Consider the following 27695-nt stretch of genomic DNA (forward strand, 5'->3'; position numbering starts at 1 on the left):
TTTTATTGAATATAATAACTTTTCAAGTGCATATATTTAGTGGCGTGCACAGCGATTTAACAGGGGGGGGAGGGGGTTATAAAAATGGAAAGGCAGACCTTCCTATTTTTAATTTTAAGGGGGTTTTCACACTACCTGACACCCTCATTAAATAATTTATGACGAAGTTATTTTTTACTTGACAGACTTACGAGCAAACATAAATTGAAATGTAAATCTCATTTCTAAATGGCTAGGTTTCGAACCTAGCACAACTATTTCCTTAACCTCCACATATAGTAATTCTTCTTACAAAGGCCAATATTATAATAAAATTTCTGTCTGTCTGTGTGTGTACCGTTCTCCTTTCAGAGTAGCTTCTCATATGTCCTTAGAAGGTTTATAACTATTTTGGTGGAGGGTACCACTACCCTCCTAAGAGAAATCGCCCCTAGTAAAATGACCACCAAATTTTTTTTTTTTAAACTTGAAAGTGGAAGGTCCCCTCCCCGCCTCTAGAGGCTTCTAGGGGCGTAGCCGCTAGAAGGAAGATACAATGAGATGATAAGGTTTGCACAGAATATCAATAATCAATACAATAATGTCATTACCTTCACTAAACTATAATAACAAGGATGACAACAGCGAAACAAAAAAACATTGACAATATAAAGTTACAATGCAATCAACACTTTATATAAGTCCAAACCAAAATTCATGAAATTGGTTAAATGTATAGAGAATGCTTGTAAAGAAGACTTTATTATTTGTAGAAAAGCTTCGTTAACAACATTGTGCCCATTCGCTTTAAGAATCATTTTTTTTCAAGAATCAGTTAATTCTATTACATTAAACTTGTTGTTAAATGTTTTTTTTTAAATCGAGATGTTTTGGAGGGATAGATGGACTTATTAAATGTATAGAGTTGTTGCGCTCGCTAAGTTGTCCTAACTGTTAAAGGAACTATCGTGCCATGTTTGAGCACTATAGGACAATTCTAGCATGCCTAAAACACATTGACATCTATTCAATTGCAATTTGCATAATTTAGACTTTTTTGCGGCTTCGGCTGCTGATTTTTAAAAAAGCTTGTCGGTTACACTGACTAAGCCCTGTTTTCAGTATATTATTTTATTATCAAAATTTAAATAATATTATTTTTTTTTCTTAAACAGGACTTTTGAACAAAAATTAAAACTTTTTCTTATAGACAGTATACTTTAGCTACAAACTTTAAATTCTCTGTATTGTACCACGTCATATGTTAATGTAAAGAACATATACAATATACATATATTTATACTTATTGCAAATACCGGCGGACAAAGTAATCACAACAAAACAGTGACCGTAGTATTGTGAGAAAAAAAATGGGGTTGGTAATACTAATAGTAAGAAAACTCATCCTCCTTGATGTATGTTTACAGAAATCTGATGCAATGCTACCCGGTTAATTCTAGTCTCATATCTGCACCACTACCCGCGGCCTCCTCCACACCACTACTCATACCTAAATAAGGAGAAAATAGTCACAAAGTTTGTTTTTTAAATAACATTTAAGTGATTTATTTAAATAATTTTACAATACAATGGCTGAGCACGAGCTAGAGCCGCTGAAAAAGCAGAATAGCAATGATGAGAAGAAGGAAAAGGTTGGTGCATATTTTACTTAAATTCGCCCCAAAAATGCATCTAGTATATTTTCACCGGCGTTTTTAGAATACGTTGAAGTAGCTTTCGGATTAAAAAAAAGTAAATTAGATACTTTTTTTCTATTCTATAAAATAAAGAAGTAAGTTTTTGTTTGTCTTTGAGATCCTACATGATTAAGTTCTCCCCTTTGCAGGGAAGCTTTATGTATGTTCTGGGAGAAGCGTTTAAGGATTATTGAATAGAAAATAACCCTTTATGTTAGGGGCATAGTTGCTATGACTAATATTAAAGCATTACTAAGACAGAATATTTAATTGTTCATAAAATTTCTATTAAATATTTTTTTTAATTGAATATTAGACTTAAGTAAAGCTTTTGACATTTTCTTTAAATAATTTTAAGTTTTTTTTTGGTAATTTACAATTTTAAATAATTAATCATTTATCTCATAGTTAAGAAGTGTCGAGAATTATAAAAAAAAATAAATCTTTTTTAATACAATTCATCTGTTATTACATAATAGATAATTGTTGTTAGATCGAAAATTACGCAAATTAAATAAAAAATTAATGTTTCTACATTTTTCAAATTTTTAAATATGTAAAAAAGTTTTAGATTTGCTTGAATATTGTTTTTTACTGGACTTTATACAAAGAAAAAAAAATTTGTTTTAACATTGAATACAAATAAAATCCTTAAATTATCATTTTTCATTTCTTAAACGATATATTTCATCGTTTTTAATCACTGTAAAATATTTGATATTTCTAGGCATTTTTAAGCATATATATTTTTCGTCATATTGTACAATTACAGACAATTTCTAAAAAACATCTGTTAATAAAAAAAACAAGAAAGTAGATATTCAAAGTAGCGGGGGAAGCATATTAATTATGAGGAACCGGTTCTCCGAGGATTTGGGCTATACGGGCGGGCTAGCCTCAATATATTTATGCTCTCTCACACACTCGCAGGGCCCCCTTTCCTTTTTGCTACACACTACTTTCCATCACTTTCCCATTATTTCCTCATTTTGGGACAAAGAGATAAGAAAATGATGTCGTTAATCAAATTTATTGAATGACTAGCGGTTGCGCCCCTAACATCTAGGGGCTATATATTGGAAGGGCAGAAAAATAGCCTAAAGCGATACACAGACATATCTACAATAATAAAACAGCCTGAAACCATCTCAGGACCTATAATAAGCTTCACTGTAAGGGAGAACCATATCGGTTTAGCCCTTAGCGAGGTCTTTTGCTACAGACAAAAAAAGCTTACTACTTTATTTAATAGGACTAAATCATAAAATAATATAACTTTTTCTAAAGTTGCAAAGCTTATTGAAACAGGCTTAGCATGTTTCAGCCTTAAAAAAATATAAAAATATTCACGATAATGACGTTTAATGATAATAAGTAAATTTTTATTATTGTTGATACAACATACATATACGTACAATATTCTTCATTACAATGGATATAGAATATACGTGGATATTATGACAGGTGCAAAATTGTCGACAACTTAGGTTTCTAACATGGAACTCATTTATTGGTCAGTTCGTTCATCCAGTAGCACGGGAAATGAGGGTTGTATCGTAATTTTAGCCCGATGGAAGCTTCACTTTATTAGAGAAAATAAAAATCTGGTTTAACATCCAATTAATAATGTATCCATTTTCAATACTCAATTTACGACGGTCTCATTATTTGTAGCAAAGCATTTCTATAAAGTCTAAGGGATGTTGGTTCAAGTTAGACCATTTGTCACTACAAGTCATAGACATAACATATATAGATGGTCCATCTAATCCCAAATTTTTGCAAGCTAACTTTATGAATAGACACTGTGCAATTACATGTATTAATTAAAGAGAAGCTGTGCTCCAAATAAATCATTATAATATTAAGAATGTACATATGTATATGTATATGTGACATCAAGAATATAAAAGAAAGAAAAAAATACATTTATATCAATAAGCAGTACATATGTTTTTAGAATTTGTACAAATAATAAAAACATATTACCGTCAGACCGTTCGTCAATTAAGATTTCACACACCACTGATCCAATGAGGTTGTGCTTTTTTGGGAATATTCCTATTGGTTAGCTAATAATTTTAAGCTATTTTCCTTGGAGATAGGACTCCTCCCCCCCCCCCTTAACCCCTCAACCCTACCTCTCCCTACAAATAAATATTGATCAATGAAGTAAATGACTTTTTGAAACAAATATTAATTACAGGTGTTAATCCTCACCCCTAATGGAGGGAAGGTCCTAAAAACTAGGGGCAAAGTTATATATTTAAAGTAGAATTGCAATGTTAGAAAGAGAATGGCTAAGGTCACAACATATTTACGTACCTTTACTACCTATCCTATCATATATAGAAGTAAGCTTTTTTTGTCTGAAGATTAAGATCTTAGTAACGACCGAACCGATTGGGTTTTATGTTTTATGAAAGCTTCTAATAGGTACTGTAATGGTTTTAGGCTATTTTGATTATAGATTTAAGTCTTTGGCTGTTTTTTAGCTATTTTTCTTGCTACTCTATGACCTTTGAATATAGATATCTTAGATGATAGGGACGTAGCCACTAGTATGCAAAATAGGAATGTGTGTCTACAACATAGGTTAAACTATTTCAATATTTATTTTTACTTTATAATCTACAAGGATTTTTTTTACTAGGAGCCTGAGTTGAAGCTGAAGGCTGAGATGACCCTGTTGAACGGCTGCACCGTCATTGTTGGTTGTATTATTGGCAGCGGCATCTTCATCTCCCCCACGGGGGTCCTGCAGTCCACAGGCAGTGTCAACATGTCCCTTGTGGTTTGGACCATCTCCGGGATATTTACTATGTTAGGTAGGTCAAGTAATTGCCAGAGACAAACTTTTCTTTATCAAAACTTAGACAGTGAAGCGATGGAAAGTGTCATGTGTGGCGTCATAAAAATACGTCTAAAAAGGAGGGATGAGAGGAGAAGTGGGAAAGGAAACAGCTAAAGAAGAGATGGATCTAGACTTATTTTTATGACGTCACACATGACACTTTCAGCGCTTCTTAGAAAATAAAAATTGTTTGTTGCAGCTTGGAATATTTAGGGTTAGAATAAAAAGTTTCCATGAAATTTTTGAAAAGCGAAATATTTTGTGGGATTAATATTGATAAAAAATTTGGTGTTTTATCAATATTATTTGTAAAGTTTTGATCGAATCCTATGTAAACTAAATTTTCATAAATGTACGATTAGTTTTCATCATTGTTTTTCATGCTACAGTTTTTCTTGGAATTTTTAGATTTAGAAGGACGCAAAATTTTGCTAACTCCCCACCTACATTTGAATGGGTTTGCATGAATATATATATTCTTCTCGAATCTTAAATCTTATAAACAATTTCATCTTCAGGAAAATAACAGTGCAGATTAATTTTTTCAAAAGTGAACAATTTTAAAATTAAAACTATATTATTTAATTGTTAGCTCAAGCGTGCAAAACATCACTGATTATATTATGATTGATTATAAATTGTCTGTTAATTTCAAAATTGATGGACAGTTAAATAAATTTCCAATCAACTTTTGCTGGTTTAAAATATACTAGCGGCTTCGCCCCTAGCCTCTAGGGGCTTTGTCCCAAGAGGCTTGATCAACCTAATTTTTAGTATTTTAGATTGAAAAAGAAAAAGTAAAAAATTTTTGGGGGGGTTGGGGGTGTCCCACCCCCCAGGAAAATAGCTTAAAACCATCATAGGACCAGTAGGTATATTCCCTGAAGAGTAGAGCCCAATCGGTTCAGTGGTTACTGAGATCTTAAGCTTCAGACGGACAGACAGACGGACAGACAGACAGACAGACAGACATCGTTCTACTTTGTATTATAGATATGGACGCTTTTCTAAAGATTTGTCTGAGGTTCATAAATAGAAAACTTCTATTTTCAGAAAGCCCAATCTTTAGTTTCTTTCAAAAACCAACAATCGACATAAGATAAAAATTTAACTTTTTAAAAGAAGTCTTTGTCGATTTAAAATCAAATATATGTATATTAGAATGTAAATTTGTATCAGCACTTGTCTTAAACATTTTAAGATGCAATTATCTTTTTAGCTCCAAACTAGAATAGGTTGTGAGTCAAAATATTTACAAAAACTCGACTTTCTACATTTTACTGATCCAATCATTAGATTCATTTTATTGGCAGATCAATTAAAGTATCAATTAAGAGTGTTTAATGCACTTTATTTTAAAAAAAAAATAATGTTTTATTTGACATAATATGAAATAAGAAACATGTGTTCAAATTTAAAAAGATTATTTTTTTAAATAGTTTTTTATTTTAATAGTACCTGCGCCCCTAACACCTAGGCTCCAAAGGGGGTGTAGTTTTAATAATTCTTACCTTTCAAAATCATACGAAGCTCCCCTGAAATTTGTTTACATAACATTACAATCATGTTAGAAGACACAAATTGGAATGGATTTATTATTACTTGGATCTTACATCAGATTATCATGTACTCTAATAAAGTAAAACGTGTAGCAGACTAAAATAACGATCCCATTCCCTCTTACAAGGAAAATAGCAACCTAAATTGACGACAATTTTTCTTCTGTCATAATATCCACGTGTATTCTACATTCATTCAAATAGGCAAGTTATTTAGAAAATACCAATTAAAAATAGTTTTTGCATATCAAATGTGTGTGGGTGTGTGTGTGTATGTGTGCGTGCGTGTGTGTGTGTGTGTAGGGAGGGGTTGATATAAATTTTAGGGGTTGGATTTAATTTGATAAAGTCTAAAGAGGATCCACCCAATATTTATCTTTTCTGTCTTATTCAGAGATTTAAGTATAAGATAATTGATCCAAAAAAAAGCAATTGTTTTCAATAATCTTTCCAAGAACCCCCACTTCCTTATTGACTTTTATGCATTAATTTCTATCTGAAACGAAACCTTTTAAAGCATCCTTTAATATCTAAGTACTTTTTGTAAAACAAATGTCAGGCCAAGGTATTCACCCCACTCTAATTTATAATGTGGGGCATCTGCCATGATGATGAATAATTCATTTTACCACCCGTTTAGTGTAAAAATCATTATATATATGAAAAAAGCTTTTTTGTAAACAAGCCATATTGTATTTAATTATCAATAAAACACTTAAACATCCTACTACTTAAAAGAATAAACTTAATGCTATATTGCAAAATTATATTGTATGAAATATGATCAATCTTGAAGTTAATGCAATTTTTTAATGATTAATATAAATCCACCGGGTCACGAAAACAAATTTGCGTAGACTTTGAAATTTAAAAATAATTTTGTGTACATAATCAACAATTAGTTACTAGTTAGATATGCTGCGATATCATGGTGGGAGCGGATATTGTTCTGTTAATTATACCAGTACCCAAAGTTTTATAGTACCGTTTTCTAATTCGTTTGATTAACAACTTTATGGACATTTATTGAATTTTGATTGGTTGGTTCATTTAATTGAGTTTCTTAACATTTCAACCACTAAGTGTAATCTACAGAAGTGGTACTTTTTTTTGTATCATCATTGATTATCCCTTTAGATATCTGTATATTAAGATTTCTAAAAGTTGAGGGAGACGAACATTTAATTGTAAACAAAAATAAATTCTTAAAAGTTAATTTCCTATTGTCCCATTCCTTTATTCCTGTGTATTTCAGTGTTTTCTTTCAGTTTCTATTCTCCTAGAACTTAAATCTTCAATTTGCCTAGGCGACCCTGTACTTGTTGATATATAAGTACACACTTTACTGATAGATCTTATTACTATAGTTTTTAAGCCTAAAAATAATTATAAAGCTACTCCTTGAATTATTTATTATTTAATAATTAAGATACTAGTTTTGAAATTAAATCAATTATTTTAAATAAATAGAAAATCAGAACAACTTTTCAAAGCTTTAAATTTCATTTTTTATAGAAAAATATATATTTTTTTGTTTTCTTTACTAATAAATTTTGTACAGCGGCTTAGATTTGATTATATTTCTGACACTATTGGCTGAAATTCAAAGACCCAATTAAAAGTCGGCACAGAGTCCCCACCCCGTGGGTAGATTTGCATATAGATGATCGTGCACCCTCTATTCTTTTACTTTAATTCTTTGCTAAATATTAAGTATACACGCGAACATTCTACCTTTTTTATTAATTCCGCAACTAAATAATTCAATTTTAATAAAAAAAAATATTTTTACTACTATTTATGTTCTTTTTAGGTGCGTACTGCTACGCTGAGCTTGGTTGTATGATAAAGAAGTCTGGAGCTGACTATGCCTACATATTCACAGCCCTCGGTCCCTTCCCGGCCTTCATCAGGCTATGGATTGAATGTATCATTGTCAGACCTTGCTCGGCGGCTATTCAGGTAATTTTTTGCAAGTTCGTCTGTTTGCACGTCTGTCTGTCTGTCTGTTATGTATGTTTGTTTCTACCTATTTGTCTGTATGCTTTTCTGTTTGTTTATCTGTCTATTTGTCTGCCTGTCTGTCTGTCTGTTTTTCTGTCCATCAGTCCGTCTGTCTATACGTCTGTTTGCCTGTCAATCTGGTTTGGAAGTTTTTTTTAAAGCTGATAAAAGTGTCTCCCAAAAATGTGGCAATTTTGAAAAAAATGGCCTAAGTATCACGATCAAAGTCATGTTTCTTCTGATATTTAAAAACATTTGTCCCTTTTTTATGACAAACTTTTACCAGATCGTTGTTTGATAGGTATTTATAGATTTTCATTTTTGAAACCTATTTATTTGGGCGCTCACATTCTCTCAGGGGTGTATATTCTGCATGGGATCCCCGGCTCAGGGGGGGAAAAAAATAAAAAATAAGTGGTTGGAGGGAAAAAAAATGTAAAAATTAAGAAAACTGAAAACATTTTTTCCATTTCGCCCCCCTCCTTGGTTAAAAAAAACTAAAAAAATGTGTGGTAGGAGGGATAAAATAAATAAAATATAGAGTTCTTTAAATATTTTTCTATTTCCCCCCCTACTTTTTAAGAAAAACCTAGGGGGAAAAAAAAAAAAATTTGTAGCAGAGGAAAAAAAATAAATCTTGTGCAGAATATACATCCCTGCATTCTCTTTATACATTCTGAAGCCCCTGTTTCCTGAATGTGAACCTGTCTATCTGTCTGTTTGTCTTTTTGTCTTTTTGTCTGTTTGTGTTTTGTTTGTTTGTCTGTCTGTTCGTAGGTCTGTCCGTCCGTCTGTTTTGCAAGGTTTTTAATATTTATATAATTTTCAGGCGCTAACATTCTCTCTATACATTCTGAAGCCCCTGTTTCCCGAATGTGAACCTCCAGATGAAGTGAGCAGGTTGCTGGCAGCTCTCTGCATATGCTTCCTGTGCTATATCAACTGTAAAGATGTCAAGTGGGCAAATCTGGTAAGTTTTTCTATGCATGTTTTTTTAAATGGGTATAAAATATACGTGGATATTATGACAGGGAAAAAATTGTCAACAATATATATGGTTGCTAACATTGACATCTTTTATTGGTCAGTTCGTTAATCCAGTAGGAGGGAAGGGGATGGGGTTAAGAGGAAGGATAGGGATATCCTTATTTTAGCCAGCTACAAGTTTCACCTCATTGTGATACATGATAATCTGGAGTAAGATCCCAGTAATAATAATCCTCCATTGTTTTTTGGTTTAGTTTAATTTAGCTAATCACTAAACTATTGGATTTCTCTATTTCAGCGATTCTTCATATATCTCCTGGGATGGGTTAATGCTATTTTGTTTCTAACTCAAAGTCTTGGTATGGTTTTAGGCCATAGTTCTATCGTCTACCCTTTCTTCTAATGCAAAGTCCCTAGATACTAGAGGCAAAACTAATAGTATCTTAATATTATATTCTAAAGTTATTATGCTCTTTTACTCTTAATAGAAATACACTATTTTAAGACATGAAGCTTTATTTCGATTTTAGCAATGATTTTCAATTCATTTTGTCTCTTGTTGAAGTGAATCAAGCGTAGTCGTTTTTGACAAAATATCTTAATATGAACCAAGCAACACACAGACAAATCTTAGTCATGGAGTATACTTTGCATCTAACAACCAGTGATCTTTAGGGTAAGACAATGGCCGATAAATTAATGTTGTACAACCCCAATCATGATAAACAAAATTACTTCTTCTGTAGATTACAATTAGTGGTTGAAACGATTGGACACTCAACTGAATAAACAAACCAAAAAGTGAATAAAAGTCCCCAAAGTTGTTAAGCCAACGAATAATAAAACTTTGGGTCTAGTGTAATAAACAGCCCAAATGTCCCCTCTATCTCTGTCTAAATACTGTCATTACTGTTTTGTTAAGAAAGTAAAAAGTTATGTTTTGAATATTGCCTTACTATGTCTCTCCTCCATCATACTAATAAGGGTAAAACAAACATAATTTTATAATGCATGTGTCAATATTGCAGTACTTCCACGTAGGGAGAGGACATTGGGCTGTTTTTTTTTACAATAGTCCCCAAAGTTTTATAATAACGGTTTCTTATTCGTTGGAATAACAATTTTTGGGACTTTTATTGAATTTTGATTGGTTGGTTCATCATACTGCGTTGTAATCTACAGAAGGGGCAGCTTTGTGTATCATCATTGGGGATATACATTAATTTATCGTACATTGTCGTATCCCTTTAGATCCCTGAGTACTTATCAAAATAATAATAAATATTAATCACTATGTGTTATTTTGGAAAGAAAATTTTTCTACAATTAGGGTCAGTATGTCAGAATTGTCCTATCATTATAAAACTTTGCATAATGATTCATCTAAGAGTTATATATAAAGTGCAATATCTGCAGTATATGACATCTAAGCTTTTTTTTTTGAAAATAAGGGGGGGAAAAAGGTTTTAGGGGAGTAAAATTTTTAATTTTTAGGGTGGTAAAATGAGGGGTTTGAAAGTTTCAAAATACCCCTTTACACCCTTTATTGGACGTCTATGTTTAATGAATATTTTTAAAATTTCGCTTTTTTTAATTTCTTGTTTTTGTTAAGTAATGTTTGGATTTATTGTTAAAATATGTTTTTTATAGATGCAAACTAGTCAATATGTGGCACATCTAATTGGAAAAAGCAATTAAAATTTGAGTTATTGTTCAAGTTATAATATTTATCAGCAGAAATCGATATATTATTGGATGTTGCACCAGATTTTCATGTACTTTAATAAAGTGATACTCGTAGCTAGCTAAATTAACGTTCCATCCGCCCCCTTTATCCCCATCCCTTTCCCTCCTTTTTTTTATGAACGAACTGATCAATACATATAGTTTATGTTAGCAACCTAATTTGACGACAAATTTTCCCATGTCAATATATCCACGTATGTTCTATATCCATTTCACCGGAATAACACAAAGTATGTGGGAGTCTGTTTGTCCGTTCGCAAGTAATAACATCATCTGGACTATATACATTTTACTTTGTTATTATTTATAAATTAATTTATTTAATATAATTACAAATAACATGAAATAAACTATAATATTTTTGGATTTTTTCAAAAATAAAAATACAGTAAAATATTTCGCATTAATGAAACAATATGTATAATATTTTGTTTGTATTAATAGTTAAAATTTTACTTCATTGGAAAAAAAACATTTTTAGGTTTGAAAGTAAGTAATGTTATCTTTATATTGTAAAAGAAAATTCAAAAATTCAGATGCAATGTTAATATATGAAAAAGTTTTTTCTAAAATTTTTATGGCAAATTGGGCAACAAAAAGAGTTTGAGAGTAGCAATTATTAACAGTCCATTTTTTTATAGCTTCGTCCTTGCTAGATTTCAATGCTCTGTCTTTGGCTACTAAAATGATTATTGAAATTTGAAGAAAATCTTTATCATTGAATTGAAGATAAATGATGTTAAAAAGGAAAAAGTTTTCTTTTAAAAAAAGGAATTCTGGATTCCCATCATTATATTTTTGGGAAAGCTTCCTAATAGTCCAGTGGTCATTTTATGCTATTTTATATTGGAGGAGCCGAAAGTTCTTTAATTAAGAATTAATGGATGTAAAATATATGTGGATATTATGACAGGGGAAAATTTGTCGTCCTTTTGCTTGTTAACATGGATCATTTATTAGTCAGTTTGTTCATCCTGTAGGAAGGGGGTGCATGGGGTAAAGGAGATGGAAGTGGGAATCGTTAATTTAGCCCGCTCCGTGTTTCACTTAATTAGAGAACATGAAAATCTGGTGTATGATCCAAATAATAATATATCCATTATAATATTTTAAATTTTTTTTGTTTAAACTATTAATTGTAATTAAATTTAGCACCAATATTTGAAGATACATGCTGTGTTGTTTTCAATGACAAATCAATATTTGTTTGTTTAAACAATTAATTGTAATTAAATTTAGCACACATTTATTAGTCAGTTTGTTCATCCTGTAGGAAGGGGGTGCATGGGGTAAAGGAGATGGAAGTAAAAATCGGTAATTTAGCCCGCTCCGTGTTTCACTTAATTAGAGAACATGAAAATCTGGTGTAAGATCCAAATAATAATATATCCATTATAATATTTTAAATTTTTTTTGTTTAAACTATTAATTGTAATTAAATTTAGCACCAATATTTGAAGATACATGCTGTGTTGTTTTCAATGACAAATCAAATTTAATTTTGTTTTATTTTAATATATTTTATGCTTTTAAGCAAAGACACTCTTCAGGTCATAGTGTCTATTTTAGATTCACATTCTATGGAATTTTCTATTTTTTTACGTTCTCAATGTGATGAATCATATAGTTCTTATGTATTTATTTTGTCTTTTGTTTGTTTGTACTAGACGTACCTCCCAAAATTATTTTCTTTTGGGGGGCCTTTTATCTTAGGGGGTTTAGTTACACACAACCCACAACTTCAAATAATTAATTGAACGGGTAGATCAACTGTTCCCAAATTTTGTACTAAACAGACAGTAGACATACCTACAGACAGTCTCTTAATGTAGAATTATCTAATTTCTTAATTAATTACTAAAATAGCTTAGCGATTATTGGATGTTATCGTCCAGTTGGTAAAAAATTACTTTTCTATAATAAGAGTCGGTCTGTCCGTCTGTACTTCCGAACGTAAGTCCGTAACGTTCTGCTTGTTATTTTCTGCAATAAGAGTTATTGTTCGTTTGTCCCTTCTTATGATTTTAGATGGATGTTGTCATCCTTGTTTATTTATGTTTATGTCAAATTTTACAAATTTTATTTTTTTCAATTTTGACACCAATTGTTTTCAATCTAAAGTTTGTTTTTTAAAATTCAATGTTTCAATTGTTTATAATAATTATATAATGTTTAATGTTTATTTTTAGGTTATTTTCATATTTCAAGATTTAAAGATAAATATTAACTATAAAAGTACCTTTCCAAGGTTCTACAATAATTGCCATTTCTTTTAAAAAAAAACAAGGATGACAACAGCTTTGAAATCGTAGTACAAACGAACATTAAGACTTGTAGAGTTTAAGAACTGAATAAGCAGAATATAAATGTACTAGAGTTGGCTCGATATAATTATCTCCCTATTGGCTAGTTTTCTATATGCATATCTATTTCTCAATAAATCTATTTTCCTCGCCCGGCATTACTATCTAAAAGAAAGTAAATATTTAATAATTTAAATGATTTTAAAAAGATTTTTAAATTATATTTTTTTCTTTACATTACCATCACCGAAGGGTTAATAATGATGATTACAATTTTAGTTTAATATTTGAACACACAAAATGTCGCCACAATCGAATTCTTTTAAAACAGAGTTTTCTTAAATTTATTATATTATAAATTAAAATTTTCTTTTTTATTATTAGAAATTAAATACATCAATATAAGGTAAATAGCAACATGAAATTAAAAAAAGGAATTTATTTTTAATAAAGTAAAATAATTGGTCTTATCGTTCTGGGCAATGAGAGTTTATTATGGATTATTGGAGCACTATGAGATTTAAACAAATATTTCTTGGAAAACTTGAGCTCGTTTATAGACATTTATTTCCTATATAGATCTAACATGGATCTTGAAGCAATTAAAAGTACTCTCCACAGAAAAATCAACTTTGGATTTTTGAAAATCTAACCTGAAACTATTATTCTCTGTTTAATTTTAGGCATTTTATGTTTTTGTGGCATCGCGATCGAAGCCCTTTGAAAATTTTGTCCGCCGCCTATTTGTACTGCCGCTATAACAATATATACTACACTTTCCTCCACTCAATATGTGTTCGCCGCTAAAGAACATTTGCTCCATTGCAACCGGCCGCTCTACGAGTTATCCTCTTCCTTGACTGGACAATCCTGCCGCCTCCATTTTGTGTTCGCCTCCGCCAAATATAACCATCTTTTGCCGCAGTTGCCGCATTCATCGCCCTTCTCCGCCGCTACTCCGCTATACATTGCGTACGTAGCTATACACAACACCCCCAGCCTCCATTTAATTTCTGAACAAGGGAGAGGGGAGCATGTATTAAAAAGCGACGTACAGCGGAGTAGCGGCGGAGAAGGGCGATGAATGCGGCAACGGCGGCAAAAATAGAAGCTAAAAATCACTAAAGCAGCACAAATTAAATGGCGGGAGGATTCACTTAAAGGAGGTAAAAAATTTCAAAGGGCTTCGATCGCGATGCCACAAAAACAAAAAATGCCTAAAATTGAACAGAGAATAATAATTTCAGGTTAGATTTTCAAAAATCTAAAGTTGATTTTTCTGTGGAGAGTCCTTTTAAGCAGGCCGTTTTGTACATGTTAAAAATTGGAAGATTTCATTAAATAAAAGTTATCGCAAATATACTTAGTAAATAAGTCGAAAGAAATGTAAATTTGTTGCAAAAATGCTTAAATACAGGATAATGTTTGTATCCAATCGTACCTAAACACTACAGGAATCATCATGCAAAGTTTGAAATCTATAGGACAATTCTAACAAGTCTAAATTAACGAAAAAGCTAACCAGTACGGACGGACGTACAGACAGACATACCCTAATTATAGAAAAGCTTTGTTTTCAAAAACCATTTGATTATACTGTGGAAAATTAAAAGTTGACAAATTTATTCTTTTTTTCAGGTCCAAGACTATTTCACGTACGCCAAGGTGTTTGCCCTGATCATTATCATCATAACCGGTTTTGTCCAGCTGGGCAAGGGCCGGACAGAACAGTTTACCTGGGAGGGCACGGAGACAGATCCAACTCTGATAGCTCTGTCATTCTACTCCGGACTGTTTGCCTACTCCGGCTGGAATTATCTTAATTTTATTATTGAAGAAATGAAGGTAAATATTCTTTGTTTACCTGAACTAAAAACAAGAGCGGTTAGATTCAAGTTGCTCTTAAACAAAGTTGTTCCTTAAGGACCTTGCCTTACCCGCGATTTTGGCGTTTTCGTCGGGAAGGTCATAACTAATGGTTCCTACTCTGCTATGTCAGGTCGCGACATAAATAGATAGGAGTAGGGAAAATGCTTTCGTCCAAAACAATTGCAATTCATTACCATGCACAGTTAAGAATGTTAAAGTCGTGAAATCAGAGTTTTTTTAAAGACACTATAAGTGCTATTAGTTACTTTAAAATCATCAATGTATATATTAAACCTGACAATGGTCTATTATGGTCTTCAGTCCCAAATTGGATGTTTTCATTCATTTTGTCAGTTCTGTTTTTGGAAGTTGTCATCCTTGTTCGTACAATATAAAGATTAGTTAAGGAGTAGACAAAACTTTCTTATCAAAAAATAAAAAAACATAAACACAAATGGATGTTGTTTCAGCATTTTGTTTATTTTGTTCTATTTTTTATCAAAATGAGGATAAAAAGTAAAGTAACTACTTAAGGTGTAACTGTACATTATCTCTGCTCATATTCACGGCCAGAAACACCACAATTTCTAATTTTTCACTAACCGTAATATTATATTTACACACACAGACAGACAGAGATCATTTTACTTTATAATGTGGATATGTCATATAAGCTTATAATACAAGTAATTCAAATCTAGGACCCCGTGAGGGATTTGCCGCGCGCCATTGCAATCTCCTGCGTTGTCTGTCTTGTCATCTATGTCCTCACCATCATTGCCTTCCACACCACCCTCACCACCACAGAGGTCCTGGGCTCGGAGGCCGTGGCCGTGACCTTCGCCAACCGGCTGTACGGCAGCATGGCCTGGATTATCCCAATTTTTGTGGCCTGTTCTACTTTTGGCGCCGTGAATGGAACCTTGTTGACCTCCTCCAGATTGTTCTTTGCTGGAGCCAGGAATATTTTCTTTTACAAATTTTTAATTACAGATTAAAGACAGCTTATTTAAATTATAATAAAGTATTCGTTTATTACTTTAGTTCAAGTTAAGTTAGGTTATATTCAATATTGGGCACCGCAGGGATTAGGCATTAGAAATTAACAAATCATGCATGCGCAAAGCTTGAATTGATAGATTAACACCTAAAATCAAATTACTTATTGCATCAATTTTTTAATAATTTCATTGTTTCTGTGAAAAGGGTGGGTAGAAAATTTGGTGTTCCTACATCTTCAGCAAATACTAAGATAGTAATTGAATTGAATTTTATGACATTATTTTTTTAAAAGCTTTTTAGCAAAGTGACTCTATAAGCCACCTTGTCTCTCGTTTCTATTAAATCTGACCAGTTTATCATTAATTAAGCAAATAAAACATGTATTTTCATATAAAATATAAAATACAGTGCTATTTTTTTCATCTTTGCAGAAATGAATAAACACTTTGGTTGTATTGGTTGAACTGCACTACTTGTCAATCTAGTTTCCCTCAGGGATGCAAGGATAAAACGATGGGTGGTATATTGCCCAACCCCCCGCCCCACACAAAATTCTGTCATCGGCTCCTAGTAAATATTGGAAGAAAGAAAACATAGTTGATAAATCTAACTTCCATTGGCCTTTTCCTTCCTGTCTCCCTGGGTTTCCAAGTATAGAATAATGGATATAGAATATGTGGATATATTGACAGGGGGAAAGTTAGTTCGCTAATATTGACGTCATTAATTAGTCAGTTCGTTTATCCAGTTGGGGTATGGAGAAGATTGTGTAAAGGGGGTGGATGGGAGGTATTGTTATTTTAACCAGCTGCGAGTATCATTTTATTAGAGTACATGAAAATTTGGTGCAACATCCAAGTAATATTACATCGATTTATAGAATTCTTTCATTCAAAATTAGCGAGCAGTTGTTGATAAGAGATTGACAAAATAGGGATGGGATGGAGGGGACATTAGGCTTTTTTTTACACTAGTTCCAAAGTTTTGTAATCACGTTTTCTTATTCGTTGGCTTAACAACTCAGGGGATTTTCAATGAATTTTAATTGGTTGGTTCATTAACCTAAGTTCCCTAAAAAAATAACGACTAATTTTATCTACATAAGGGATATTTTTGAGTATCATCATTTGGGATGTACATCAATTTATAGGCCATTGTCTTATCCCTAAGATCCAAGATGATCACTTTTTTGCCCAACTCACAGGAATTTATAAACTTCAGATGAGTATAAGTTTGCTTTAGATTAGAAAGAGATAGAGGCATTCTAAGATTGTAGATGTACATTGTACAGGGTGGATGGGGTAGGTTGTTACAATTGAAAAAAGACCAATTTTTATACATAATGCATTGTTCTATCATTGACTCGAAAAGTATTAAAAATTAGGAAGTTGTGAAACACCTAATTTTTTATATTTATCATCCTATGATATAAAGTAGCAAATTTCTTGGTCTGAATCTAAAGATCTCGGAAATTGATAGATATAATAGGTTGTTCTTTTCAGGGAATCTTCATAAATGTCTTGGGGTGGTATTAGGCTATTTTTCTGACCTCCTCGTCCTCTCCTAGAGGCTAGGGGAGAAACAACTAGTATTATATATATTAGAACAAAAATATGATCACTAGAAAATGTTTGAAAATTGATTGTATATTGATATTTACTTTTTTGCGCACATTTATATTTACAAGATAAGTTTTTAGCCCTATAATTATTTTTGTTACTTTTTAAATTGGAAAGAACCAGTGAAACTTTTCACTAAGCAGATATTTTTATTGCATAAAATCAAAGTAGGGTTTGGCTTATACGCCAGCCCCACATCTGTTTGAAATAGATTGTCATTTAGACATCCAGCTTAATTTATGTTATAAACTATCGGTTTATCAAAGTCTTACGCGCGGCAGCCGAGCCCTGAATCAAAGTTTTATAATTAAATTTATGTTTTTAAACCTTGAATTTTTCAATTTTTAGTGCAGCCAAGATATTGCATGATATGTCAATCATTTATTAATAGGATAACAAGGAATAGTCTGTACATATGTTGCGCAGCCGGAACGGCCTAGCAAATCTGTAGATTAAATGTTGAGTTATAAAATCTTATATGAGATATCCAGAAAATGTAAAGTCTAAACCTTTGAACATATAATAAATGTATAAGTATAGATATATAACCCAGATTACTACCAATTTGCTTTCTGATCTTTTGTAGCAACTTGGCTGTATTTATATTGCCGACGCTGATATTCAAAGACGAAGCAGCTTATAATGTTTAATAGAAAAAATGACGTCATACAATACAAATGACCAAATGATAGGCCAGTATACATTAAAGTATATAGTGACCTATCATTAGTCATTTTTATTGTATTATGCACTCTAAGCTGTTTTTTGAAAACATACAGTTGCATATAGCTTGTGCCCCCTCTATTCCTTTACTTTAATGAGCACCATAAATTGATATGTGTGGTGGAATGTGTGTGTGTGTGTGTAAGTAATAATTTGTCATTGCTTAGACAGCAACTATACCAGTATATTTTTTTTTACAATCGGGTGGACGGACGTCAATGCATCACATAGCAGCTGCGCTTCTGAAATCATGATAAATATCAAGTTATTTTTACATATCAAGAAGTGCACTTTAATTAATAAAAAGATGCTCAATATCAACATTTAAAAAATTATAAAAAAATGCATACATTTTTTACAACATATAATTGTAAGTACACAGGGGGGATAAGGAGGGATGTTCTATACCATTTCCATAAGGATTTAAGTACCTTTTTGCTCAACAAAAGTATTGATTTGATTCTTTATTATCTTGAGTTGGTTTTTGGCTATTTTTTGGTCTAAGTCTCTTTATGCTAGTTTTAAAATAAGGAAAAAGAATATTATCGCATAGTATTATTGCCAGCTCTACGTAGGTATTAGAATAGAAAATTAAAGATTAGAATTAGTTAAAGATTTTGTTAGCTCCGAGGACTCGAAGGCCCTGGTCAACAAACCTGGTATTAATTTTGTGATTTTTATTTTAATATTCATGGAAAATTGTAAGTTTGAGTGCGATTTTTTCTCGGGTAAATTTAAACATTTTTTATTACATTCTATTGCTTAAGAAACGATCGTCTCATCCATACAAAAAATCATAAAATATTTTTAATCCTAATTGCTTGCACATTATCAAAATATTTTTAAAGCAAGTGCATACAGCATTTTTTTCAGACGTTATTTTTCATTATTTTTGCCGAATGCTAAAATTACATAATATGTCTTGTAATATATGTACTTTGCATTACAATTAAGACCTCTGAAACGGCTGGAATGAGTTACTTTTTATTAGGGTTGGGCCGGATATCCGGCAATTTTCAATATCCGGCCGGATACCGGATATTGAAACTATCCGGCCGGATATCCGGCTTTATAATTTTTTAAACTTTACACCAAAAATCTCTGCTTTTTAAAATCTTAAATGGCTATAATTTTCTTATTATTGAAGCTAGAAGAACATTTTTTCTGAATAAGTTAAACTTTATGTAAATTTATATAAGATTTCTGAAGAAATTTTTTTTTACTACTTTAATATCTGGTAATTTGGCCGGTTATCCGGCCGGATATCCGGTAATTTGGCCGGATATCCGGTAATTTGGCCGGATATCCGGATATTTGCCGGATATCCGGAGTTGGCCGGATATCCGGCCGGTTACCGGATATCCGGCATTTGAAATCAGCCGGATATCCGGTATCTGGTATCCGGCCAAAAAAGTATCCGGCCCAACCCTACTTTTTATAAGCAGAATTATTATTATTTTGCAAAAAAAAAATTAAGTGTTATAAGGGTCAACACACCGCAAATAAAAGTTCTCCAGAAAGCTCTGAAGAACTATAAAGTTTATAAATAATAGGTTTTTCTGCAGGAAGGAAGGGGATAATGGGCTGTTTATTACACTAGTCCCTAAAGTTTTAAAATAACATTGTGGGAATTTTTGATTTGTTGTTTCATTATATTAAGTGTCAAAATGTTTCAACCACTAATATTCTACAGATGTGGTAATTTTATTAATTTATGGGCCATTGTTTTATCCCTTTAGTTCCCTGGGTTTTATGTAAATTCAAAAATTGATTTTTACTATAATAATTAAATAATTAAATTAGGTCTATTTTCTTTTTAAAAATAAACAAAGAAAATTAGAGCAAACTTTTTAGCGTGCTTCTAAAAGTTTAATTTTAGCTACATGTACAAATAACAGGGTGTAAAATATATTTGAAGAAAATTTTCTTATATAATTCATTTAAAATGCTTGTTTATTGGATTACACAAATATAACCTTATAATCAAGCAACTTATCTATTGCATTGAAGCAATGGATGTAGAATATACGTGGATATCAAGACAGGGGAAGAATTGTCGTCAATTTATGTTGTCAATATTGACCTCATTTATTGGTCAGTTCGTTAATTCTTTGGGATTGGAGGATATAGAGTATGGGGGTTTATTTTAGCTACGAGCATCACCTAATGAGGCTACATGAAAACCTGATGCAACATCCAAGTAATGATATATCGATTAAACTGACCTAGGCTGCATTATTTCGATTCTGTCGTTTTTTACACTGGCACCCTGTTATATATATATAAACTAAGTTTACATAAAAACAAGGATGACAACATCCATAAAAGCGAAGCACTGAAACGGTAGGACAAACGGACATTAACACTTGTATAGTGTCAGAACTGAGTAATCAGAATATAAATGTATAATAGTCGAAGCAAAATTATAAATAAAATTTGTTGAAAAACGCTAGATACAGGATAATGTTTATGGACACACTTTAATTTTTAGTTGATTATAGAAATGCTTCGCTTATAATATTGTACTATGTTGTCCTAGGAATCAGCATTAAAAAAATCAGATCAATAGGATAATTTTATCTGATACAAATTTGTTGTTAAAAAGTTGAAAATCAACTTGTTTAAAATGGACGTACGGACATTATAGTAACGATTATAGAGTGGCTTCGCTTTCTAAATCGTACCTAACTACTACAGGAATCACCATGCAAAGTTTGAAATCGATAGGAAAATTCTAACATGTCTAAATTAACGAATAAAAGCTATCTATCTCGGACGGACCGAACATAATTATAGAAAAGCTTCGCTTTTAAAAAGTTAAGTAAACTCTGGGAGCTGATAAAAATTCAAGTATTAACCAGTTTAATCTTCACATTAGTTGAGAATTGTAGGATTTCAAAGAATTTCCCCTAGTTTCCCCACCCCTTAGAGAGACGGTGTTCTTACTAACAAGCTAATTTTTATTAAAAAATAACTTTATAAGTCACTAAATAAATGTGTAAGTATAGATGTATGACCGAGACAACTACCTGACTTAAGTATTGGGGACCTTTTTTCGTTTGCTAGCAAATTGCTTTCTGCTCTTTTGTAGCGACTTGGCTGTGTCTATATTTCCGACGCTATTGGTTAATATTCAAAGTCTCATCCCGTGGGTCGTTTACATATAGCTCGTGTCCCCTCTTTAATTGTGACCATGTAGGGTTATGCGAGATTTTTTCACTAACTCTTAATATTTGTCTCAAAGTCTTTTTTTTATTGAATTATTAAGCTATGCAAGCTTTGGCCGTAATTGTCCTTGAATAGATAATCAAAAAAGTAATCCATCCCATCGTATTATAGATAGCATTTCGCGGGTATTAAAATAAAAAATTTAGATATCAAAACCTCGGGGTAACAAAACTGGTATTAAATTTATGATTTATTTTAATATTCGTGGAAAATTGTCTGCTATACATGATTTTTAGTATGTCTGAGAACCGTTCCAGCAAATATTCGAAGCCATACTTTAAAAATGTTTCACATTTGCAATGAGTATTATGTTATAACAAAAAAGCATCTTTTAAATTGTGTTTTTAAAATGAAAATCAAATGTTTTTTTTTGTGTGTGTGGACACCTATCAAGACGCATCTTATATAGATTCATATGTATCGAAAAATGTCAATTTTTTGTGTACTTTTAATTTTAGATTATGATACGCGCGCACAAATATTACGTATTCAATTGATTTTTAGTCAACGTAATACAAAATAATCATAAAAATGATATTTAATTTATTTTCATTAAATAATTTCACGTTTTTTATCTAAAAATCAACAATACAGAAAAAATATTAATCGAATTGCTTATATACATTTATCAAGGGATCTAAAGGGATAAGACAATTGCCGATATTTTGATGTATATCCTTAATGATGATACACAAAATTAACCCTTCTGTAGATTACAATTAGTAGTTGAAATGTTGGACAATTAGAGTCATCAAAGTTGTTAAGCGCCAAACGAATTAAAAAACGTAATTTTAAAATTTTGTAGACTAGTGTAAAAAAACCAACCCAGTGGCCCCTCCTTCCCTGCATTTATCAATAACGTCAAGATAAACAATTTGTTACTTAACACCCTAGCAAATTTCACTCTATATAAAATAGATTAATTATCGTATTAAATGTCAAACTGTTTGCTGAAATATCTATAAAAAAATGCATTTGGCTTGATGCAAAAGTACTTTTGTAAGTATTTTTAAGTACTTATGCGGAGTTTAACACTCGTCGGTTTTAAACAAAAAAATTCTGTCTAGAAAGGTACTTAGTGCATTTTTAATTTTTAAAAACCGAAGCTTTTCTATAATTAATTGATTGTTATAATTATCCTATTCATCTGAATTTCGGATTACTGATTCCTATTAAAACAAGGTACAATGTTATAAGCCTATAATCAAGTTCTAAAAATAAGTATGTCATTAAACAGTATCATGTATTTATGCAACAAATTTAATTACAATTTTATTCATTATCTATAATACAAAGTAGCTTGATGTCTGTCCGTTTGTCCGTCCGTCTGAAGCTTAAGATCTCGGTAACCACTGAACCGATCGGATTCTACTCTTCAGGGAATATACCTACTGGTCCCCCAATGGTTTTAGGCTATTTCCTTGCGGGGGGGGGGGAACACCCCCAACCCCCCTAAAAACAAAAAAATCCCCCCCATTTTTTTTATAATTGTAGAAGATTTCTTTGGTCCTTTTTATTTTTTTTTGTTTTTTATACGAATTTCATCTTAACTTTTTTTTGATCACCTCTTGGGGCAAAGCCTCTAGAGGCTAGGGGCGAAGCCGTTAGTGAATATATATTCTGCTGATTCAGTTCTGACATTTTACAAATGTTAATGTTCGTTTGTAATGCCATTTCAGAGCTTCGCTTTTATGAATGTTGTCATCCTTGTTTTTCTTAACATTATCAATAGTACATAAAATATTGGAGCATAGCAACTAGTCACATCTATGTCTGTCTGTAAGAAAAACACTAATGTCATAATCAATAAGTCCATGATACTTTTAAAATCTTGCCTAAATTTGAAATACACTTAATTATATCATATTTTCAAAACGAAAATTGGACATTTATATTAAATCTTAGGGACAAGGGAATGATATTCTGACAAACAATTATAATGAAAAATTTCCGCACAACCCCCTTCCCCTTTTCCTCCCCTTCTTACCCACCCCTCTTCAGTTAAATGAAATACTTATAAAGGTTTCGTGATTGATTATAGAAAACTTAAAAAGGTTTCGTGATTTTTTGTAGAATTTATTGTTAGAAAATCTACCCATGATTGAAACTAAAATAGAGGATTGCTGCTTTCTGGCAGGGACGTCCAAGATTTTATTTTAAGGGGGGTAAAAGGAAGGTTTCAAAATTTGAAGGGTATAAACTCCCCTTGACCTACCACTTTGCACGTCTATGCTTTCTGAATCTTAAAATCAATTTTTTTTTAAATATACAAAACTGAATCTAAAAGGAAATATGATTTTACAGGGAAGGACAGATGCCCAATGTTCTCACTATGATCCAGGTTAATATATATTTTATTTTAGATAGTCCTGCTACTCTATATAGGAGACCAATGATAGGCCAATACACAGACTAAATTACTAATTGCAGCCCAGCTTCAGAGAATAAATATAGAAAATATAGATATATCCCCAATCACTTTTTTGGACCAATATGAACACAGTGTAGGAATAATCTGACTTATTTATTGGTTAGAAAATGCACGAAGGACCAGTCATTTTTTTCTTTCAGTCTTAATAAAAGACAGCTTTGATTAGTTGAATATACCTTTGTGTGGGGAAATCATATTGTTTAAACATTTAATCGCTCTAGTTATGTAATTAAATCATATGGTTGTATATATAAATAAAAAATATGTCTGCTAGAAATTCTCTTTTTAGTTCGACATAGTATTATGTATGATTGATCATCACGTGTAATAAATTTATTAACTAAAGCATGGCCATGAATACATCAAAAGCTTAAATCTGATATGTTCTTACATTTTTACGTGTATTGACCGTTTGCGGTCTTTTTTCTAAAATCTTTCTTTAAAGAATAAAAAATGAATATTTTTTAGACTGAGCGAACCACACCAGTTCCTAGTGTTTTGACCATCACCGTCCTTTCTCTTCTCTATTTAACCTCTAGGTAATATAACTCTAGTGTACAGATTATTAGTTCTCTGTACTCATCATAATAGTTATTTCTCTTCTCTATTTAACCTCTAGGTAATATATAATTATAGTGTACAGATCATTAGTTCTTTGTACTCATCATAATAGTTGTTTCTCTTCTCTATTTAACCTCTAGGTAATATAACTCTAGTGTACAGATCATTAGTTCTCTGTACATATCATAATATCTATTTAACCTCAATACTGTACAGATCATTAGTGCAGGGAAGCCTGCTTTGTATTTTTTTATCCCCAAGGTCCATACCCCCACCTCAAACTAATTTTTAATGCATCTCTTAAACTAATTTAATTTGTTTCAAATGAACTCTGTTTTTACCTTTAAAATGTATTTTGTGAATACATGTAAAATAAGGATGACCAACATCCATAAAAGCGAAGCTCTGAAATGGTAGGACAAACGAACATTTATACTTGTAGTGTGTCAGAACTGAAAAGTCAGAACATAAATGTATAAATGTCGAATTAAAATTTTGATTAAATTTGTTGAAAAACTACAGAAATACATTATAATGTTTAAGAACATACTTACTTTTTTAGGACTTGATTATAGAGATGCTTTGTTTATAACATTGTACTTTTGTTGTCCTAGGAATCAGTATTCCAAAAATCAAAACAATCGGATGATTTTATCACATACAAATTTGTTGTTAAAAAAAGTTAAAAATCAATATGTTTAAAATAGACATACGGACATTCGGATAACGATTATAGAGTTGCTACGCTTTCTAAATCGTACCTAACTACTACAGGAATCACCATGCAAAGTTTGAAATCGAAAGAACAATTCTAACATGCCTAAATTAACGAAGAAGGCTATCCTTTACAGACGTACGGACGGATCGACCCTAATTATAGAAAAGCTTCGCTTTTAAAAATAAATATATTCTCTATGAAAAGAATAATGTATAAAAGTTTTCCTCGTGCATTATTTAAACTCTAGACAAGTTTTGGAATATATTTTTAGAGTAATTTAGTTCTTCAAAGGAACTGGTGGCTGCGCCTCTAGTCTCTTGGGAATAAGGGCAACAAGAGATGTATTAATATAATTTGCTAAATGATTGAATAAATCATTAACTATCCTTTCATATAGAGTAGTAAGGTTTTTTTGTCTGGAGGTTGAAATTATGACTTCAATAACTAGTGAACCGATTTAGTTCTCCGTTTTATGGAAAACCTTGAAATGGAATGGTTTTAGGCTGTAGTGTTTCCCTTTCCCTACCCCTTCGAATACAAAGTCTGTAGATGCTAGGGGCGCAACCGCTAGTAATATATATATATTTGCTATTTTCAAAAATTAAATGCATTTTTAAGGTAAACAATCTAAAAGAAATTTTTTCAATGCACCATTTATCTAACACTTCTTTTTATATTGCATTGAGTACAAGTTTAGAATTTTCAATTAAAAAAAGGGTTGGTTGGATTTTGACCTGGAAAGAGATATAGGTTTAAAGTTAAAATTACTCTTTATAACTTGCTTTTCCTTTAATCAAACTTTATAACTGAAAAGTTTAACTGTGTACCTTTTCATTTGTGGGAAGATTAAATTAAAGGTTGTATCTCATAAACTATGAATAAAATATTGTTTTTATTTCAGTAACATATCTGTTTTGATGAACTACCTGGGATTTGCCACGTGGCTCAGCATCGGAGCTGCTGTTTTCTGCCTGCCATACCTGCGCTGGAAGGCGCCCAACCTGGCCAGGCCGATCAAGGTCAACCTGATCTTCCCCATCGTGTACCTGGTGTTGACCGTCGCCATCACCGTGCTGCCCATGATTGCCAAGCCCGTGGAAACGGCCATTGGCCTGGGTATGATACTGACAGCTGTTCCCGTGTATATCGTCTTCATTGCCTGGACCAACAAGCCCAAGTTCGTGGCTAAGATGACAGATTTTTGCACAATTCAAATACAGAAACTGTTCATAGTTCTGCCCGCTGACAAGGGGGACTAATTAGAGATTGTATGCAAATAATAATGTAAGATGCTTTTTATAGTACCTATAAAAAAAATTACGTCATACTGGCCTACCATTGTTCAATTTAAATGTATACTGGCGAAGCTGTTTATAGTGTCCTAGCAAATTGGGGATAGATGTCAATTCGTTTGGCCTACCTATTCTATTTACGTAAGGAAATACCCAATACCCCATCTCTTTTCTAGGGGGTTTATTTCCCCCTTCCCTTTCTCTTTCCCTCTACTATGACGTCGATAGAATAGGTAGGTCAAAAGTGGTGACATATATCCCCATTTTCATATGGCACTAAACATAGCTACTATACTGGCCTTCCATTGGTAATTTAGTTTGTGTATTGGCCTATCATTGGTCATTTGTATTGTATGACGTCAATTTTTATAGGCACTATTAAGAGGTTCATAATGTAATGTTTACTAATGACATTAAACCTAATTATGTAATGATAATATAGTTATATTGTTGTGAAAAGCTGTGATATTAAAGCACATGCATTTAAGATGTATCTTTTTTTAAAACAAAAAATAAAGCTCTCCTCTTTTTTGGCAAATAAACATGTGAAATAGTTTTAGTTATTATTTTTTACCAGTAACCAGTATAATTTATGTAAGTTAATCAAAATTTACTTGATTTATATTGTTTTGACAATAGAAAATGAAAAATAAAACGTTCATAAATTATCAGCAGTGATTTAAATAAGAAAATCTTTATTGGCATGTTAAAGGGGGTGCTAACATCTTCATAAAACAAAATATTAGAACAGACTGTCCCCTCATTTTTTCTACCTCAATAAGGCTTCATAGCTCCGGTGGTTAATTTATTATCCCTGGAATTTATGTGCGTGCCTTCGAAAGAAACAAATTTCATTAATAATGACTAAATGGACATATTTACGTTCATGATTCATAATTTCTATTTGTATAATTAAGATATCATGTAAAATTAGATTTAAAACTCAACCTATCGAAATGAACGGTTTTAGCTATCCCTTATAGACGAACGGGCACATGAAATTAGTTTAAAAGCTTAACTTTATGACTGCATATGTTTCTAGGTATACAAAATTATGTAAGGTTTTTAGAGTTCTCTATATAGTTCATTTGTTTGTCCGTCCATAATGCAGTGGAGGAAATGG

General features: G+C 31.8%; 1 protein-coding gene across 1 annotated transcript; it reads left to right on the forward strand.

Moving 5' to 3' along the window:
* Window positions 1-1404: 1404 nt before the first annotated feature.
* LOC145316398 (Y+L amino acid transporter 2-like) lies at window positions 1405-27126 on the forward strand. Its single transcript, XM_080156868.1, has 9 exons — window positions 1405-1631; window positions 4330-4504; window positions 7903-8051; window positions 8923-9063; window positions 14768-14974; window positions 15700-15956; window positions 23872-23911; window positions 24470-24540; window positions 26182-27126. The coding sequence occupies exons 1-9, from the start codon at window positions 1569-1571 to the stop codon at window positions 26537-26539; spliced, it is 1461 nt and encodes a 486-aa protein (XP_080012994.1). The 5' UTR covers window positions 1405-1568; the 3' UTR covers window positions 26540-27126.
* The last annotated feature ends 569 nt before the right edge of the window (window positions 27127-27695 follow it).

This window comes from Acartia tonsa, chromosome 4 (genome assembly GCF_053477335.1).
Source record: "Acartia tonsa isolate MP-2025a chromosome 4, ASM5347733v1, whole genome shotgun sequence".
Lineage (NCBI taxonomy): Eukaryota > Metazoa > Arthropoda > Copepoda > Calanoida > Acartiidae > Acartia > Acartia tonsa.

Bases quoted from the DNA above. Each gene is read 5' to 3' on its own strand.
- LOC145316398 (XM_080156868.1), top strand. From the start codon at position 1,569: ATGGCTGAGCACGAGCTAGAGCCGCTGAAAAAGCAGAATAGCAATGAT. The intron at 9,064-14,767 runs GTAAGTTTTTCT...TCTTTTTTTCAG, and splicing joins ATGTCAAGTGGGCAAATCTG to GTCCAAGACTATTTCACGTA. The intron at 23,912-24,469 runs GTTAATATATAT...AATATTTTTTAG, and splicing joins ATGTTCTCACTATGATCCAG to ACTGAGCGAACCACACCAGT.